This window comes from Empidonax traillii, unplaced genomic scaffold, assembly GCF_003031625.1.
Source record: "Empidonax traillii isolate 1590-97213 ecotype Southwest subspecies unplaced genomic scaffold, ASM303162v1 scaffold608:size386988, whole genome shotgun sequence".
Taxonomy (NCBI): domain Eukaryota; kingdom Metazoa; phylum Chordata; class Aves; order Passeriformes; family Tyrannidae; genus Empidonax; species Empidonax traillii.
Window position 1 is genome coordinate 257,951 of NW_020955801.1, and position 15,978 is coordinate 273,928.

The 15,978-nt window shown below is 49.3% G+C and overlaps 1 protein-coding gene across 1 annotated transcript; it reads right to left on the bottom strand.

Moving 5' to 3' along the window:
• Positions 1-7,435: 7,435 nt before the first annotated feature.
• On the bottom strand, positions 7,436-8,824 carry LOC114065039 (cyclin-dependent kinase inhibitor 1C-like). The gene is made up of 3 exons (XM_027898619.1): positions 8,098-8,824; positions 7,881-8,007; positions 7,436-7,739 (listed from the first exon to the last, which is right to left on the bottom strand). The coding sequence occupies exons 1-2, from the start codon at positions 8,546-8,548 to the stop codon at positions 7,886-7,888; spliced, it is 573 nt and encodes a 190-aa protein (XP_027754420.1). The 5' UTR covers positions 8,549-8,824; the 3' UTR covers positions 7,436-7,739; positions 7,881-7,885.
• Positions 8,825-15,978: the final 7,154 nt, after the last annotated feature.

The following is a 15,978-nucleotide window of genomic DNA, read 5'->3' on the forward strand; positions in this document are numbered from 1 at the left end:
CCTGCTGTATCCCCCTGCAGAGGTAACTGCTGCTGCTTGGAACTGTGCTCTCCTGTGCTGCGCACCCGAGAGCAAACACGATCTGCTGCTTTCATTGTATTTACGCTGTAGAAAGGCTGTGCCTGGCCATTTCTCAGCGGAGCGCCCAGCCCAGGATTTGTGCTGATGGAGAAAAAGGGTTCCCAGTGGCAGCTGCGGGGTGTCCCTGCTCTCTCCCCTGCCCCCCAACTCACGTACTTGGCGCTGGAGGGGGAGTGTGCAATTTGGCAGGTGAATAGACTTTGCGTCAGGCAGGTGCCTTTTGTCTTATCAGCAAAATTAAACGTGTAACGTGTTCCCCTGCAGCATCCCGTAACCTGCTGCATTCCCTGGACTCCTCATCTCTGCGGCGTGGGGTAGCATGACAATCCTGCCTGGTGGTGGGTGGAGAGGAGGGTTGGGAGTCTGGGAAGGCAGAAGTGGGTACCAGCGCACCCTCTCCAGCAGCTCTCCAAGCAGAAAAGTCTGTCTCTAACAGCTTAGGGTTACCTAAACCCCCTCCTAAAAGTTTGGTCTTGACACAGAAGATGGGCTTTCTCCTTTGGATGGATATATGTCTGGACTCCCTGAGCTAGCAGGACAAAGAAACAGGTTTTGCCTAATGATGTGCAGAAGCAAATAGAGAACCAGGTGCCAGTATTCCCAGTCCTGCTCAGTTATCTGGGTGAAAGAAAAAAACCTTTAAAAAAATATCTAAAGCTTTTTGGACCACCAGCCAGTGGACGGAATGTTGTACCAAATCTGCAAAACTGAAGTGATGCTAACTAGATTCATGTTTGAAAACATCTTGACTGAAGGTCTTAAGAAAAGCTGGCTTTGCTAAACCAGTTACCAAATATATGAAAACAATTCATGCTCACTGTTTTCCACAGTAAATTACTGTAGATCTCAGTATGTCTCAAGCTGCTTTATACGACCCAGACAGGGACTTTTCCTCAGTACTTCCATGTAAAAACAGAGGAAATGGTGGTAATGTATTCTTGAGGAAAGGTGGTTTTGGTTTCATTTGTTGGATTTTGAGATGGCTGTTTGCACATTTACTGCAACCAGTCCCCGCAGAGAGTGGTGTGCAAGAGGAGCTGCATGCTCATGTCCCTTTAATTCAATATCACTCAAAAACGACCCTGACCAAAGAACCTTCCCGCTTTGAAAAGCTCTTCTCCTTCCTCCCACCTCATAGCCAGGCACAGAGGTGATTTCCTAGGCTTGCCATGATGACAAAGGTGGTGGAAACCACAGCCTGGGGCCAAGTTGTTCACCTGCAGGAGTCTGGGAAGCGGTGAGACTTGAGGAGTCTCCCCAGTCCTGAAGAGGTTGGCAGGGTGAGGGTGGGACTAAGGGTGACAGGCAGGGAAAAAAGATCTGGCAAGGTGAAAAGACCTGTCAAAGCTCAGGTAGTGATTTCTGTTCATGCAGGGGCCTGAAAAAAAAAAAAATGTTTTTTAAGGTTCCCTTTGTAGAAATACTCTTGTGTGTTTGATGTGGAGCAGGCAAGGATGAGGGAAGACGGGGCCTTGGCTCTGCCCCCTTGTGTCTGTGCATGATGATAAAATCTTTTAATTAAATGATCGCATTGAGTGCACAGAGTGAACAGTTCTCGCTTTAATGAGCAGTTGCTCAATTTTGTTTTTCTTGACGTTCAATGGACGGTGCTATGTCTTATTAACCAAACACTATTTAAACCCTGCTCAAAGTCATTATTAATTTCCCCACCGGATTTATAGAGCGCTGTTCATGGTAGTCCTTTCCAAACATTACTGTTTTAAAATATAAATGATGATATTTTCCTTGTTTAGTGATGGAAAGACAAATAAAAAGAGATGGGAGCTAATAATTAATTTGGAGTGTTGGTCCAAGGTACCCCATGGCTGTTCCCCTTCCAAAACCTGGGCTTCTTCTGGCCAAAACCACATGCAGAGCCAGGCGCAGCTGCAGCTGTAGGTGCTTAGCACCTTCACAAGTCAGACCAGAGCATCTCGTATCAGTTGCCCAACAAAGGTGGGCACAATTAGTGTCTGCTCATGAAAACTTGAAGCACCTTGCCCTGGACTGCACAAAGCCTCTGTTGCAGGTCCTAGAGGAGCCAACTGTTCTCTGAAGCATAAAAGCCTGCATTCAACTGTTGGCATTGGATTAAGCATGAAAGCATCCTGCAGGCCCTTGCTTTACTTTCTCAGCTTCTCTGGCAGGAGTTTATCCAGCAGTTTCCCCTTTGTTGCACAGCCCAGATTCATTCTGCAAGGGAAAGCACTGGGTGAATTGGGTAGTGTGTGTGCCGAAGGAAAAAATTATGTGTGTGGCTGTGAAAATGTACTGGGAGCAAAAGATTTGGACTGAAATCATTCAGACAGCTTGGGCAGCTCCAAACCTTGAGTATTTCCTTCCCAATGCTCATTCTCCATGTAATACAAGTGCAGTATGTGTAAGAGGGGGCATCAAGTATGCTCAAGCAAATCTGGTAGGGGAGAGGAAGTAATCTTGTGATGATGTGAAGCCCAGTGACTCCTCAGCAGGTCTGGGGAATTTTTTAGATCCCTCACTGACCTGGGAAGCAGGAACAAAAAAGAGAAGATTATTGCTAACACACATCTGTAGATGAGTTCAGGGAAGGAATGCGATGTTATTGGATGAGTTTCCTGGGTGTTTGCTGACAGCAGAAGTGTGTTGGGACCCGGCAGCCTCTGAAGGAATGCACAGAATATAAACAGAAATTAATATATAATGCAAAGTATAAACGTTGCAATCTGTTCCCCTCTCTCCCTCCCTTTGATCACACCAGCAGAGTTTGGTGTCCCCTTCCCAGCCTCTTCCAGTGTACCCCAACTGTGCTTCTGCTCTACCCACAGCCTTTTACCCCTATCCTAGGTGTTTTCTGGTGCTGCCTCCCAATTCTCCTGTTCCCTCTCCCTGCATCCTCATCCTACAGACTGGGGCCCATGTGGCACCACAGATACAGACACGAAGCTGTGCAACCACCACTGGCCAACAGTTTTCCTGAAGCAGAAGCTTGACTGTGCAGATTGCGGAAAGTGGCTCCAAAATTTAATTTGTTCTGTGTTTAAAAGAGTTTGAGTTATTTTTTATCTCACAGAAAGGCCTGCTTTCAGGGCTTTTACATTCCATATATCATCTAACCATTTTAGCATCTTTCATTTCTCTTTTTCCCCCAAAAATCTGTCCCAACAAAGGTTTATTGGAAATATATGTCTAAAAATCCCCCCTGGTTTAAAAAACAACTGAATAAACCAAAAAATGAAGCACTTCCCGTTGGGAATTTCATCACTGACACTTAAAGAGATCATGCAGTCTTTAGCAGTAGATACTGTGCAATGGGAGAGAGGTACTTGATTCTTCTCCATCCTCTGTGAGTCAGATATAATCCCATCCTTTCACCTTAGGTAAAGACTTTTGGTTTGTGTTTTGGCTTGCTCTGTTCCAAAAATCCTTGTCAAGAGGAACAATTCTGGGAGAGTACAGGCTAGTGAAAGGGAAGACACTGGAAAACCACTGTGAGTTTATCCTGTAGCAGTAGGTGACAATGTGGCTTAAAAAAATCCAGTTCACTGATAAATTATTTTATATTCCCTGATTAGTTATTTCTTGTATATACATGTGTGTGTTTGTATATATGCAAGTATTCTTCATAACTATTTCAGTGCTTAAAAATAGTCAATTCAATTTACATCTCTCTGTGAGGATCCTTCACACAAATCTCCCTGTGTAGCCATCCTACCAAGCAATTGTAGCTCATTGCAAGTGAATTGGGCATTTAGTGAATTAATTTTATTTCCATATCCAAACTTAGGAAATCATTCCTTAAAAACTACAGATTTCTTCCCCATCCTGTTACCTACACCTCCTGCTCATTAGCAACAAATATTTGCTGAAGAAGTGGAAAGCAGCTTTTTGTTTATTTTAAGTGATAATAGAACAAGTTTTGGCGCAGAAAGAAAAGTTGTGGCTAGGACAGAGAATGATTCCCAGTGTCAACCATATGTTGCATTCATCTAACTGAAGTGGCTTAATTACTGGTAGATGTTGCTGCGCTCGTAAAGGTAGCGCTAAGCTTTTTGCCAAGAATGTTTGCTGATAATTGCATTCCCTAAAAAAAAAATAAATCTGAAAGACTTCCTCCCACCAGGCTTCCCTTCCAGTCTTCCTTCAGAGCCCTTTCCCTTTAGGTGCCCACCACAGGTTCACATAGAGAGATGATTGTATGAAAACATTTCTGTAGGTCTTGTAATGTTAACACTCCCATCTCGATCTCTCTTGGGACAGGGGAGGAACTGCAGTAGCCATCCTCCAAAAGAGCATGGCTCTGCTCCTTGGGAGAGGGAATAGTGGTGATTTGGAGCAGATTATTCCTCTAATTGCGTAGCTGGTTTCAGTCTGGGATTAAAGTGGCTCAAATAATGACCTGACTTTTTGTAGCTGTAATGAGCAGCAAGCTCAGTCCTTCAAGATCCCTGATATTTTGAATCTTTTCCAAAAATATTCCTGTTGTCAAATCCAAAGTGGAATTTGGGATTTAGCACTAAGGGGTAAGTGGGTTGGCAGTAACAACCAGCAGCCTCCCTCCGCTTCTGCCTATGCATTCTCATGATAAAGGGCACTTTAAAGCCCCTCTGACAATGAATGAGTCCTAGTTAAATATTTCAAGAACTTCTTTACATGGTTTCCTCTGATGCATGTACTGTTGAGACATCTGTCTTCCGTACTAATAAAGTAGTCTAGATTTAAAATGAACTTCATTGGATTGCTTTGAAACTATAGGCACATATGGTTCATAATTAGCTGGATATCTCTTATAGTTAAATGATTTTTTCTCTCTCTCTCTCTCTCTCTGTCGCCCATTCGCATCAATAATAGAAGCAAACAAAGTTCCAATTGTTCCCTGTTGCGGGACATTATGTGCCTGAATAAATGGATGTTGGCTGTGTCTACATGGATTTGCCATATGGCTACAAAGGCCGAAAGAATAGGGGCAGTGTGCTTTGTGCCGGGGCGAGGAGGGCCGGCCGGGCTGGGTGGGGCAGGGCGCGGGGGCGGCCGCACACCTTCCCGCACCCCCGGGCCCTCAAGGAAAGCACAGCCCAGGGGGCTGCGGGATGTGGCCCTCCCTGTTGCGGGTTGGGAACCCTCCGGCTCCTCTCGGGCTATGCCCATGGGCTGGAACTATTTGCTTTAATAAAGAGCCCCGTGCCTAAACTCTCCCCGCGGTGAGAGCTCTCCTCCTGAGCCAGGCTGAGCACACCTCGGGGCAGGCGGTGGCTCCTCTGACCGAGGTATTTGGGAGCTCGGAGCAGGGATCTTTCATTGCAAAAAGTCCTATTATTAGTTGGGGGCTGGGACAATGGAGGTCCCAAAGGCACCTGCTTTCATGAAAGCGAGAGAAAAGCCCATAAATCCTGGAGGATCCAGCTGCCTCACTCCGGGTATTGTTGGCTTTCATAAGGAAAGGGAAAAGCTATTTTTCTTTTCAAAGGGGGGGAAAATCGTATTGAGTCAGCGGCCACTGATGCGGGCGTGTAAAATAATCCCGTTCTGATTAAGCGATCATGGAGCTGGAGGTAATCAATGTTACTTTTACAGCCAGGAGTGTTTGGCGGCCGTGACGGGGGGGCAGAGAGGAGCGCTGCGGGGACCGGGGAAAGACGATGTGGATAAACCCTGAGCCTTATTCACCCTGAACCTCATTCTTTCAGCTCCCTCCCCCCTCCGTGAAAGAGTATCATACAGAGCTCATAAAGCCAGAGAATGATGCCCTCTTGGTTGCCCCCACCTGCTGGGTCCAGCATGGGGGTGCAGTGCTTCACGAAGGTGCAAGAGTGGGGAGTGGGGTCTGAAAGGGATAAATCTGGCCAGTCAGTCTCCACGCCTCTAGAATCCTGGTCCTCCTCTCGCATCCTTGCTACCCATCTGTACTCTCCAGCACCCCAATCCTTGCATCACCTGTAGCCAAGACCAGCCCTGGTCTGTCCCTCCTCCCTGAGCAGCACAGGGTTTGCCCTGACCCCACAGGGCTGTGTGTGTATATCCTGTGGCTTTGACCCCCTTCCAGGCCATGGGGACAAGGTGACACCACAAAGTGCTGTGGATGCACAGTTGTGACAACGCTGCCATCAAAGCGTTAACGTCAAAATGCAGATTGCTTTGCCTGTTGGGAGCATTTATTTTGTGCTTGTTGTTTTGCTCTTTACCTCTTTTAGGGCGAGCTGGAACTGCTGCCCTTCCCAGAACTGTGGTGTGTTTGCCCTGTAAATCATTGCTGGGCAAGAGGTACCAGGAAGTGTTTTCCTGCAGTAGCCACAGCTCCGAGCTACGGGCAGGGGGTTGAGGGCCCGCGGCTGGGGCGGGGCAGGTTTGCACAACCCAGGCAGGGGCGTCCCCCTAGTGCTGAGCCGCTGGGGGTCACAGCCCGCAGGCACCAGTCCCCCCCTCCCCAGGCTATGCCCAAGGGAGGGAGTCAGCGGCCCAGCCCCTATGCTGAGCGAGAGGGCTGCCCCAGCGCAGCCCGGGTCCTCGAAAGGGGGCAGATACAGCTTTGGGACGAAAGGGGAAACGGCTAAAAGTAACCATAAATGTAGCGAAAGGCCAAATTGAGGGCGTCACGAAGGGCGCGTACTCCCCTCATGCTTGGGTTAACTCCAGCAGTACTCAGGAACACTTATTTTTAAGGGAAAAAGCCCTCCTTTCCCCTCCGGACTGCACGCCAGCTTTTCGCCGGGGGGCGTAGCTGGAAGCGCTCTCCCCGCGGCCGGGTCGTGCTCCAGGGGCGCCTGGGGCGAGGGAGGACTACCCCCGCGGAGAGCCGGGCTTGGCTCCACCGCCCAAGCCTCGGGGTCTGTCCCTTCCCTTCCCCCCTCCCTCCCCTCCGGACTTCCCCCAAAACACACACCAAGCAGCCTTGCAGGCGTTTCCTTTTATTTTATTATCGAAGTTGTGGCATTACTTGCAATGGTAGTGGTACAGACCGGCTCAGGATCCATTGAAACAGATTTGTCTTCAAGTAAAGTCTAAAAAATATTTTGATTCATAGCTACATCTTATGAATGCAAAAAAAAAAATCCACTATAAAAATAAATTTACATTTTGTAAATAACAAAAGCAAATATAGTGCCCTTTGGCTTAACCAAAAGAAAAAAAAAAAGACTATTGGATGTCAAAGTTATCCACGTTTCTGACATAAATAGAAAATATAAGTTAGTATAACTCTTAAAAAAATTTGTACAAATATACACTTGTGTTTTTTTCATTTTTCCTTTTTTTTTTTTTTTTTTTTTTTTTTTTTTTTTTTTTTTTTTTTTTTTTTTTTTTTTTTTTTTTTTTTTTTTTTTTTTTTTTTTTTTTTTTTTTTTTTTTTTTTTTTTTTTTTTTTTTTTTTTTTTGCACTGAGAGCTCAGCAGAGATTAAACATTTCTTATAAATGACTTTTTAAAGCTTTACACTTCTGGCCAGTGTACTCAATATTAGGCATAACACATTTCTATACAGAACGTCATACATTGCACAGCTGTACTTTTAACACTGCTCCGTGCGCGGCCGGTGGGCAGGCGCTCCGGCTCCAGCTCCCGCTCCCGGTCCAGGCAGGCACGGGGGGGTCCCAGCTCGCCGCCCCGCCCGCCCCGGCCCCCGTTCCTCCGGGGCGCCGCGCCTTCGGGGGCGGCACGCCTCTCCCGTGGGTGCAGTAGTGCAAAAGTCTGGGGAAGAACAGAAAGGAGGAGGGAAAAAAAATATATGATCAGAAAAAAATCGGTGGTGATAGGAGAAATAAAAAAAATAAAAAAGAGTGCAGCAGAAGGCACCCGGACAGACTCGCCCGCCCCCGGGTCGCGCCTCACCTGGCTCACCGGAGCCGCTTGCGGGGGGTCTGCTCAGCCGGCACGGCGGCGGGGGGCGGCGGGCAGCCGGCTGGGCGCTCCGCCGCCGCCTTGGGCTCCGCCGGCCTTTTTCTCCTCGCGAAGAAATCTGGATGGGGGACGCAGAGGAAGGAGGGGTCCATCAGCCAATGCGGCGGGACGACCCCAGCCCCCTCGCCCCCCCAGGACCCCCACGCACCTGTGATGCGGGCCGTCGGGCCCCTCCGGCGGGGCCGCATGCCGCGGCGGCGGGGCGCGGCGCGGTTCTCCCGGCTCAGGCGCCCCCCGGGCCCCTTCCCGGCGGCGGGGGGTGGCGGCGGGGAAGGGGGCGCCTGGAGGAGGGGGACGCGGCACCGTCCCACCTGCAGAGTCTCCCGGTAGAAAGCGGGCACGGCGCCGGCCTCCACCTCCTCCCAACGTAGGCGGCCGGGCCCCGGCAGCGGCGTGTCGGTCTGGAAGTTGTAGTCCCAGCGGCGCTGGTCGTCCTCCCCCATCTCCCGCAGGCGCTCCCGCAGCTCCCGGCCCAGTTCCTCGTGGTCCACCGGTCCGAAGAGGCTTCTGCAGACGGGGCTGCGGCCGTTCCCGGCCAGGGCTCTCCGGGCAGAGAGGCGCTCCAGGGCGGCGGCCCCGGAGAGGTGCACGTTGGACATCGCCGCCGGGCAGGACGCGGCGGGCTGGGAAGGCGCGGATGCCCCCCCCGCCGATCCGCTCCTCGCCTCGCCTCACGACCCGTCCGCTGGCGCTCACACCGGCCCTGCCTCCCGCCTTTGAGCCCCTGCCCCCGGCCGCTGCCTTTTAAACCCCGCTCGCCGCGAGTGCGAGCAAAACACCATTAGCATAATAGTGTTTCCCTGCCGCCGGCCCGCCGCGATTGGCGGGGGCCCCCCCGCCGCCCCCCGTCCCTCCGGCGGCAGCGCTGCTGCCCGCGCCCTCCATTGGCTGCGGCGGCAGCGCCGCTCCGCCGGCGGCCGCATTGGCCCGGCCCGGCCCCGCCGCGGACCGGGGGGGCGGCCCCGGCGCTGGCCCGGCCCCGGGGGGCGGCCGCCGTGCTCCCCGCCCGCGGCCGACCCCGCTCCCTTTGTCTGCCGGCGGTCGCGGCTCCGCCGCCGCTTCCAACCCGGCGACTCTCGGGCTTGGTTTTTTTCCCCCCTCCGTGTTGCCTTTTCCGCGCGTAGGGTGCGTGTGGGAGTGCTTTTATTTTTATTTTTACTATGTTGTTGTTGTTTGTTTGCCTTCTACCCGCCCCCCTCCCTTCCCCGAGGAGTTTTTTCAGCATCCGTGGAGCGCGGGGGTTTGGGGCGGGGGAGGTGAAGCGTGTGGTGGAAAACGGGATCTTTTCTGGCTCGGGTTTTTTTATTACGCTGCTGCAAAACAAAGCGAGATGCTTGCAGATTTCAAAACAAGCTGAAGGCTATTTTTAAAAATAGGGCTTCTCAGCTGCATGGAAGTAATAACTTGCAGCCTTAGTGAATAGAAATACATGAAAACCACAGCATTTTCCTCTCCTAACTTTAAAACCCACATAATACGTGTTTGTTCACTGCAGATGAACTAATCTTGCTATTGTGTTGCCAGAGATCAGCTGGCTTGTGCTTTACATTTTCTGCAGGTCACTGCAATCATTGCCTTTTGTTGTTTTGGGATGGAAGAATATGAAAGGAAAAGGAGGGGGAGCATAACGGACACCGTGCTAAAATTTGGCCCAGAACATCATCACAGTGTTGATGCACATCTCAGAGGGTCTTTACCACAGTGAGTTTTTCATCTGCAAACAACGAGGAGAAAGATGGATCTTTATCATGTTGTGTGTACTAGGACACCCTAGCTCCTCATGTTTCCACAGCTCTTGTCTTTGGGATATTCAAACTTTGAGCAAAGACAACCTGGATGGTATGAATTCCTAGGATGTGCTGGTTCTGCAGAGAGTGCCCAAGTGCTGCCTTACTACAGGGCTGGAGGGTTGCAGCTTTAGGCCCCTTAAGACAATGGTGACTATAGGCAGGTGTCAGCTTCAAGAAAAGGGGTATTAGTCTTTGCACCCATGGAAAGCACTTCCCAGCTGCCCCCAAAAAAGTAATTTTCCTCTGTGGTGTTTCCACATTTAGCCCATGTCTTTGACAGAGTCTGTGAAAGCCCTCCAGCACTGCCGAAAACACTCACTCCTGACCTTGCCATGCTGGTGAGGAGCTTGGGACAGCCGGGACAGCTCCCACCGTGTCCCAGGCACTGCACCTTCAGTGGTGTTCCTGAAGTTTGGCTGTGCCAGGAGATACCAGCAGTGCCCATGCTATTGAACCCATGGACCCAGGGTTGGCTGCTGTTGGCAGAGAGAAATGAGAGAATGCTGGAGCCTGTCTCGTTGCACAGAAAGGGTCTATCCAGCTCAGGCTGATGAACAATGACATGCCGCAGCAGGTTTGATCTCCTGAAATCATTTTCTGATGTTTGTGGGGATGGGTGTGCTGCTCAGCAGAAGAGGTCTGTAGCTTTGTGGCCAAGAGAAGATGCAGCAAATGTCTTCAATATGCAGATCCCTACTTGTTTCCTGGGCAGGCATAGAGTCACACCTGGCAGAAGACTTTGCCAACCAGTGGTACAGACAGACCACTTTCATTTCACTAATACCGGCAGCACTAGTACTCTAGGACATGAGAAGGCTTTTTTTTCTTTTTTTCTTTTTAAAGGATAGCTGTTCAGATGTGATGGTCTCAACAGACATTCTTGGTTTCCCATGTGAGCTGGGCCACAACCTACCCCCATGTCTATTTCAGGTGAATGTTACCACACTGTCCTTTCCTTCCCAAAATGGTCCCTTGAAGATGCCCATGTGGATCTCTGTTGGCCCAAAGGATATAATTTAGGAAGCAAGCCCTGAAAAAGGCTCCCCTCGTTCCTCATCACTAAGAGCACATCATCTTAGAAAGCAAGAGGTGAGCTTCAGTTTGGCAAGGGTTCAGCTAGGAGAGAAGGGGTTGGTCTCACACTAAGCTGGGGTAGTTGGGGAACACGGTGAACACAGTACAGTGTTCAACTGGGACTTGTCCCAGCAGCCATCGGACACATCTCTTGGGATGTAAGTTAGGGTGGTTTTAGAAATAAATGTGCTATGCAGAGAAAATACTTTGAGTTCCCCAAGAAACCTGCTGAAAAAGTGCCCTCTATTCAAGATGTGAGCCAAAAGGCAATGGCCAGGTCGCTGCAGACAGGGGCCCTTTGTGAGGAGCCCTCACGAACCTGCTGCCGTCCTCCCTCCCACCCCTCCCCATGCTGGGAGAGGCCAGCGTCCGCCTTTCCTGTGTTCTGCCTCCTCGGTTTTATACATTCCTGCAATGAAAGCTGAGCGAGCAAGATCCCCTGCTATTTGCAAGTTGTGGGCGTGCCCTCTGCAAAATCCACATCGTTGTCCTTCCAAACCCTTTTCGGAGGTTAGCCAATGTTTACGCAGTGCTTGAGGGACGTTAGGAACGACGGTTTGAATGTTTGGAGGTTGCCTCGTGTTTGAGGCCACTTCACCTTCCAGCTCACCTGGGAGGTAAAGCAGCTTGGGTCTGTTGGTCTTGGTTTGTCAGCGCTGTTTTTTACTTGGGCTTCCTCACTATCAGTGCACCGCAGTACTTTGACTGTTGTGTTTTTTGGTTGTTTTTTTCCCACTAAACATTTAAGTTTTAAGCTGGTGGTGATATTTCTGAGCACTTTCAGCTCCCCATTGCCAGTTCTAGCAGAGTCTGTGCTTCTTTTCTGTGTGGAGATAGAAAGCATCCAGCCCATTTGAGGAGGAAATACTGTATGCACAGAGAGATGTTTTTAATTTAGTGAATCTGTGAATTCTAAGGCCAGAGGGGTAGGTTATGATCCTCTAAACCAGCAGTTTGCCTAACATGAGCCACAAAATCTTACCCAAGAGCTCCTGCCACCAAGCCTATTAACTTCTTTAGAAATTCCTGCTCCAGAAGGCTGAGCAGAGTAATTACCGCTATGGTTAGAACAATGCCCCAGAAGAATGAAACATTTTTGCTCAAAATATCCAAGTCATATCTGCTTATGTCAGAAAAAATAATGACTTTAGCTAGTGTGTATTCCTCCTGGCTGCACTGTTTTGAAGGGGTGAGGGAAGGGAAAGCAAACTCCTTTAAGGCTTGTGTATCATTGCAAAGGGAATGTAATTGCAGGAGGTTTATTGCATTTGACTATTCCTGTTTGGAAAGAGTCCAGGTTGACTGTCAGAGCCAGGGCTGAGTCTGATGGCTTGGCAGATAGGGGAAGAGAGGTCCTTGCACTGTAAACTGAGCAAGGAGTAACCAAGGAAATTTGATAAGAAGTTATGGAGGTAACAAAAGAAAGTGTCTTGCACTGTCATTCTGATGGGGCTGGCTGTTGCACAGCTCCAGGTTAACTTATTCAGAAGAGAAAGCTCAGGTGAGATACTTGTATACAGAGGCAAATACTCCCCATGACATGGTGCCATGGGGGAACACTCCTGTGTCTTTTGGTAAGTCTGGAGTGAACTTTTCCTGCAGGAATAGTCCTCAGCATGCTGCCAGAGAAGCAGACCTATTGTTGGGTCCCTGAGGCTTGAAGGTTTGTGCTTTGCTCTCTTTTCATTTCCTTTAATATTCTGTTACCATCTACACTCAACAATGTTTGCGATGCTTCAAATGTTGTGTGATCCACGTGATTGCTTCATTTCAGAACATGTTATATCCCATAATTGCTTTAGCAGAGGAACAGGGCATTAAACATCGGTACTTTTTCACCCTTGCACTTCTCTTTTACTGTATATGTGATCATAAGTAATTTGCAACTTTGCATTTACACCAGTGGCAATTTTGCTTGGTACTTTGGAATCCTGCTTAAATAAACTGATTGCAGTTAAAGTCCAGGTTAGGATAGACTACTCAAAGTCCTCATCAAGACTTTTCTACCATCAAAGTGAAACTTCAAATTATTCAAGTTGGTGTACACTCAGAATTTTCCATTTCTTGTTAAGGTCCTAAAATGTCAAATTATTAGATAGCTGAGCAAACCCCCACTAGTTTAGGGATTAAAATGGGAAAAGGTAATTTGAACAGAACCCTGAGAAGATTCTGGCAGCTTTAATTCAATTTGAAGTGCTTTCTGTTGTGTTCTCAAAAATATGCAAAGGCTAACATCTCAGGAAAATGCTTCATTTAATTTAATTTCCTTTAATTATTTTTTTTCGTATTCTTTCTGTCCTGGGTTGTTAAAAGAATAGCCAGCTTTGCTGTCCAGCTGCTGCGCATCATTAGGGTAGCACAAAGGTAGCAGTGAATTTAGCCTAATCTATTGATGGACTTGCCAGTGCACCAGGGGCCATCGCATTCTCTTTTCACACTCTTTTTTTGCTCTTTCCATCATGTTGTTTTACTAGATGAAGTCCACTCACCATCTGGCCCTTCATACAGATTGGAAGCCTGACTTGTTTGCAGGATGCTGTCTGTGAAGTGCGGTGTGGGGAGCCTTACCAATGCTGTGCTGTTGACTTGAAAAGCAGGCTGGGGATGGCAGGTACCAAACAGCACTTTGAGCTCACAGTATGTACCCGTGGAGAGTGGCTCTTTTTGCTGAGTGTGTAGTCATATTTGAGCAGCAGTTAAATACTCCATTTATTTATATTCCCTGGTTTTCTGTTGGTACAATTTCTGTCAAAGTTATGCTCTATGCTCACAGGTCCTGTTCATTGCCACTCTTCGCATTAAACGAAAGGTTTGCATTTTGCTTGTTTTGACATTCCCCTCGCCCTTCATCTTGATCCATGGTAATATTATTTTTGGAGTAGCTTTTCATAGGTTGTTTCTACTTTTAGTGAGGGGGGTGGTGGTGAAGGGGCCATTACATAGGTTTTATTTTTGGTTTCGTGTTTCTTAAGTAAACAGGGTTTTTAATAGTAGTAGTCTAGCACAAGTCCTGAAGGAGATAATCCATGGCCCGGACTGTTGCAGAGGGGAGATGAGTGGTCCGAAGGCAAGCCGAAGAGCAGCGGTAAGTGCATCAGGGGCATCTTCAGAAGGATCCCAAAACACACCGACAGGGAACAAAATCTAGAGAGTATCAAGTAACTCCCCCAAACACTAGAAGATTCTTGAAATCTGACTGTGAAAGCGACACACACTCAAGAAGTGGAGGGTGTCTAAAGAATCCTGACGATAAAGACCTTAAAAAAACAGTTCGAAGGGAGAGTAAATGAATCCAAATTTTAATCGCTGCAGTCCGTGCAGCGCTGGCGCAGGCACCGAGCTGGCGGAAAACTGATCCCGTCGAGAAGTGTTTGCGCTCCGGCCGCGCCCCCCTCCCGCCTTCCCTCTCCCCGCTCTGCAGGTCCCTGCCCCTCGTCTTCCCTCCGGGAGGTCAGGCCGGGGAGCTGGGGCCCGCCGCGTATCCCCGCCCTGCGGCAGCTCTGCCCGCCCCGCCCGGCTGCCCCGCACCGGCGAGCGCGGCGTGCCCGCCCCTGTCCCGGAGCTGCCCGCGGGATGTCGCGATGCGCGGGGCAATGGTGCCCTCTAATGTCCACCGCCCTGAGAGCCGGGCGCTAGCCCCGCTCCCCTTCGCCCCAGGGCAGCGCGGCCTCGCCCCGCCGCCGCTTTCCCTCGCCCCCGCCACCGCGATTCCCCTTTCCCCCCGCGTTTGCGGCCCGTTTTGTGCTTCCTGAGTAATGAAATACATGGTAGCCATGATCATCATCTTATGAGATTTTTCAAGTTGCTTCGAGTCCATATGACTCTTTGACAAGATTAATGAATAGAGTAATACATTCACTTTATTCTGTGAAAAATTAGGGTTAAGGTGTGACTTGGCTGTCACGGAATCATAGAATGGCTTGCATTGGAAGGGACCTAGAAGGGACCCCACTAGACAAGGTTACTCAGAGCCCCGTCCAAGCTGGCCTCGAACACTTACAGGGACTGGGCATTTACACCTTCTCTGGGCCACCTGTGCCAGTGTATCAACACCCTCACAGTAAAGACTTTCTTCCTAATATCTATTCTAAATCTTCTGGCTTAAAACTATTATCCCTCATTCTGTTAGTACATTCCCTGATAAGAAGTCCCACCCCATCTTTCCTTTAGGTCCCTTTTAGGTGCTGGAAGTTTGCTCTACAGTCATCCTGGAGCCTTCTCTTTAGGCTAAACAGCCCCAACTGTCTCAGCTTGTTTTCACAGGAGATGTGCTCCAGCCTTCTGATTGTGTCCGTGGCCCGTTCCAAGAGGTCCACATCCTTCCTGTGGTGCGGGGTGCAGAGCTGGAGGCAGCACTTCACATAGAGTCTCAGAAAAGCAGAGTAGGGGGATGGAATCACCTCCCTCAACCTGCTGGCCACACTGCTTTTGATGCAGCCCAGGATGCTGTTGGCTTTCTGGGCTGTGAACACACATTGTTGGGGCATGTTGAGCTTCTCATCTACCAACACCCCAACTCTTCCTCCTTAGGGCTGCTCTCAATCCATTCTCTGCTCACTTTGAATGTGTGCTTGGAATTGCCCCGACATACGTGCAGGACCTTCCTATTGGCCTTGCTGAACTTTATGAGGTTCACACAGGCCCACCTCTCAAGCCTGTCAAGGTCCCTCTAGAAGACATCACTTCCCTCTGATTACACTGCACAGCTTGGTGTCATTGGCAAACTCACTGAGGGTGCACTCGATATCACAGTCTGCATCACTGACAAAGTTGGTAAATACTACTGGTCCCAATACAGCCATCTGAGGGACACCACTTATCACTGATCTCAGCCTGGACATTGAGATGTTGATCACAATTCTTTGACTGAAAAGATGCAGCCAATTCCTTATCCACCAGATGGTCCACCCATCAAATCCATGTCTCTCCTGAGACAAGGATGTCATGCAGGACAGTGTCAAATCCTTTGCACAAGTCCAGGTAGAGTCAGTCGCTCTTCCCTTATCCACCAACAGTGTAACCCTGTTGTAGGTGGCCACCAAATTGGTCAGGCCCAGTTTGCCCCAGTGAAGCCATGCTGGCTGTCACTAATCATCTCCTTATTTTTCATGTGCCTTTAGTGTAGTTTCTAGAAGGATCCGCTCTATAATCTTTCTGGGCACAGA

Bases quoted from the DNA above. Each gene is read 5' to 3' on its own strand.
- LOC114065039 (XM_027898619.1), bottom strand. From the start codon at position 8,548: ATGTCCAACGTGCACCTCTCCGGGGCCGCCGCCCTGGAGCGCCTCTCT. The intron at 8,008-8,097 runs GTGCGTGGGGGT...TCCCCCATCCAG, and splicing joins CCCGACGGCCCGCATCACAG to ATTTCTTCGCGAGGAGAAAA.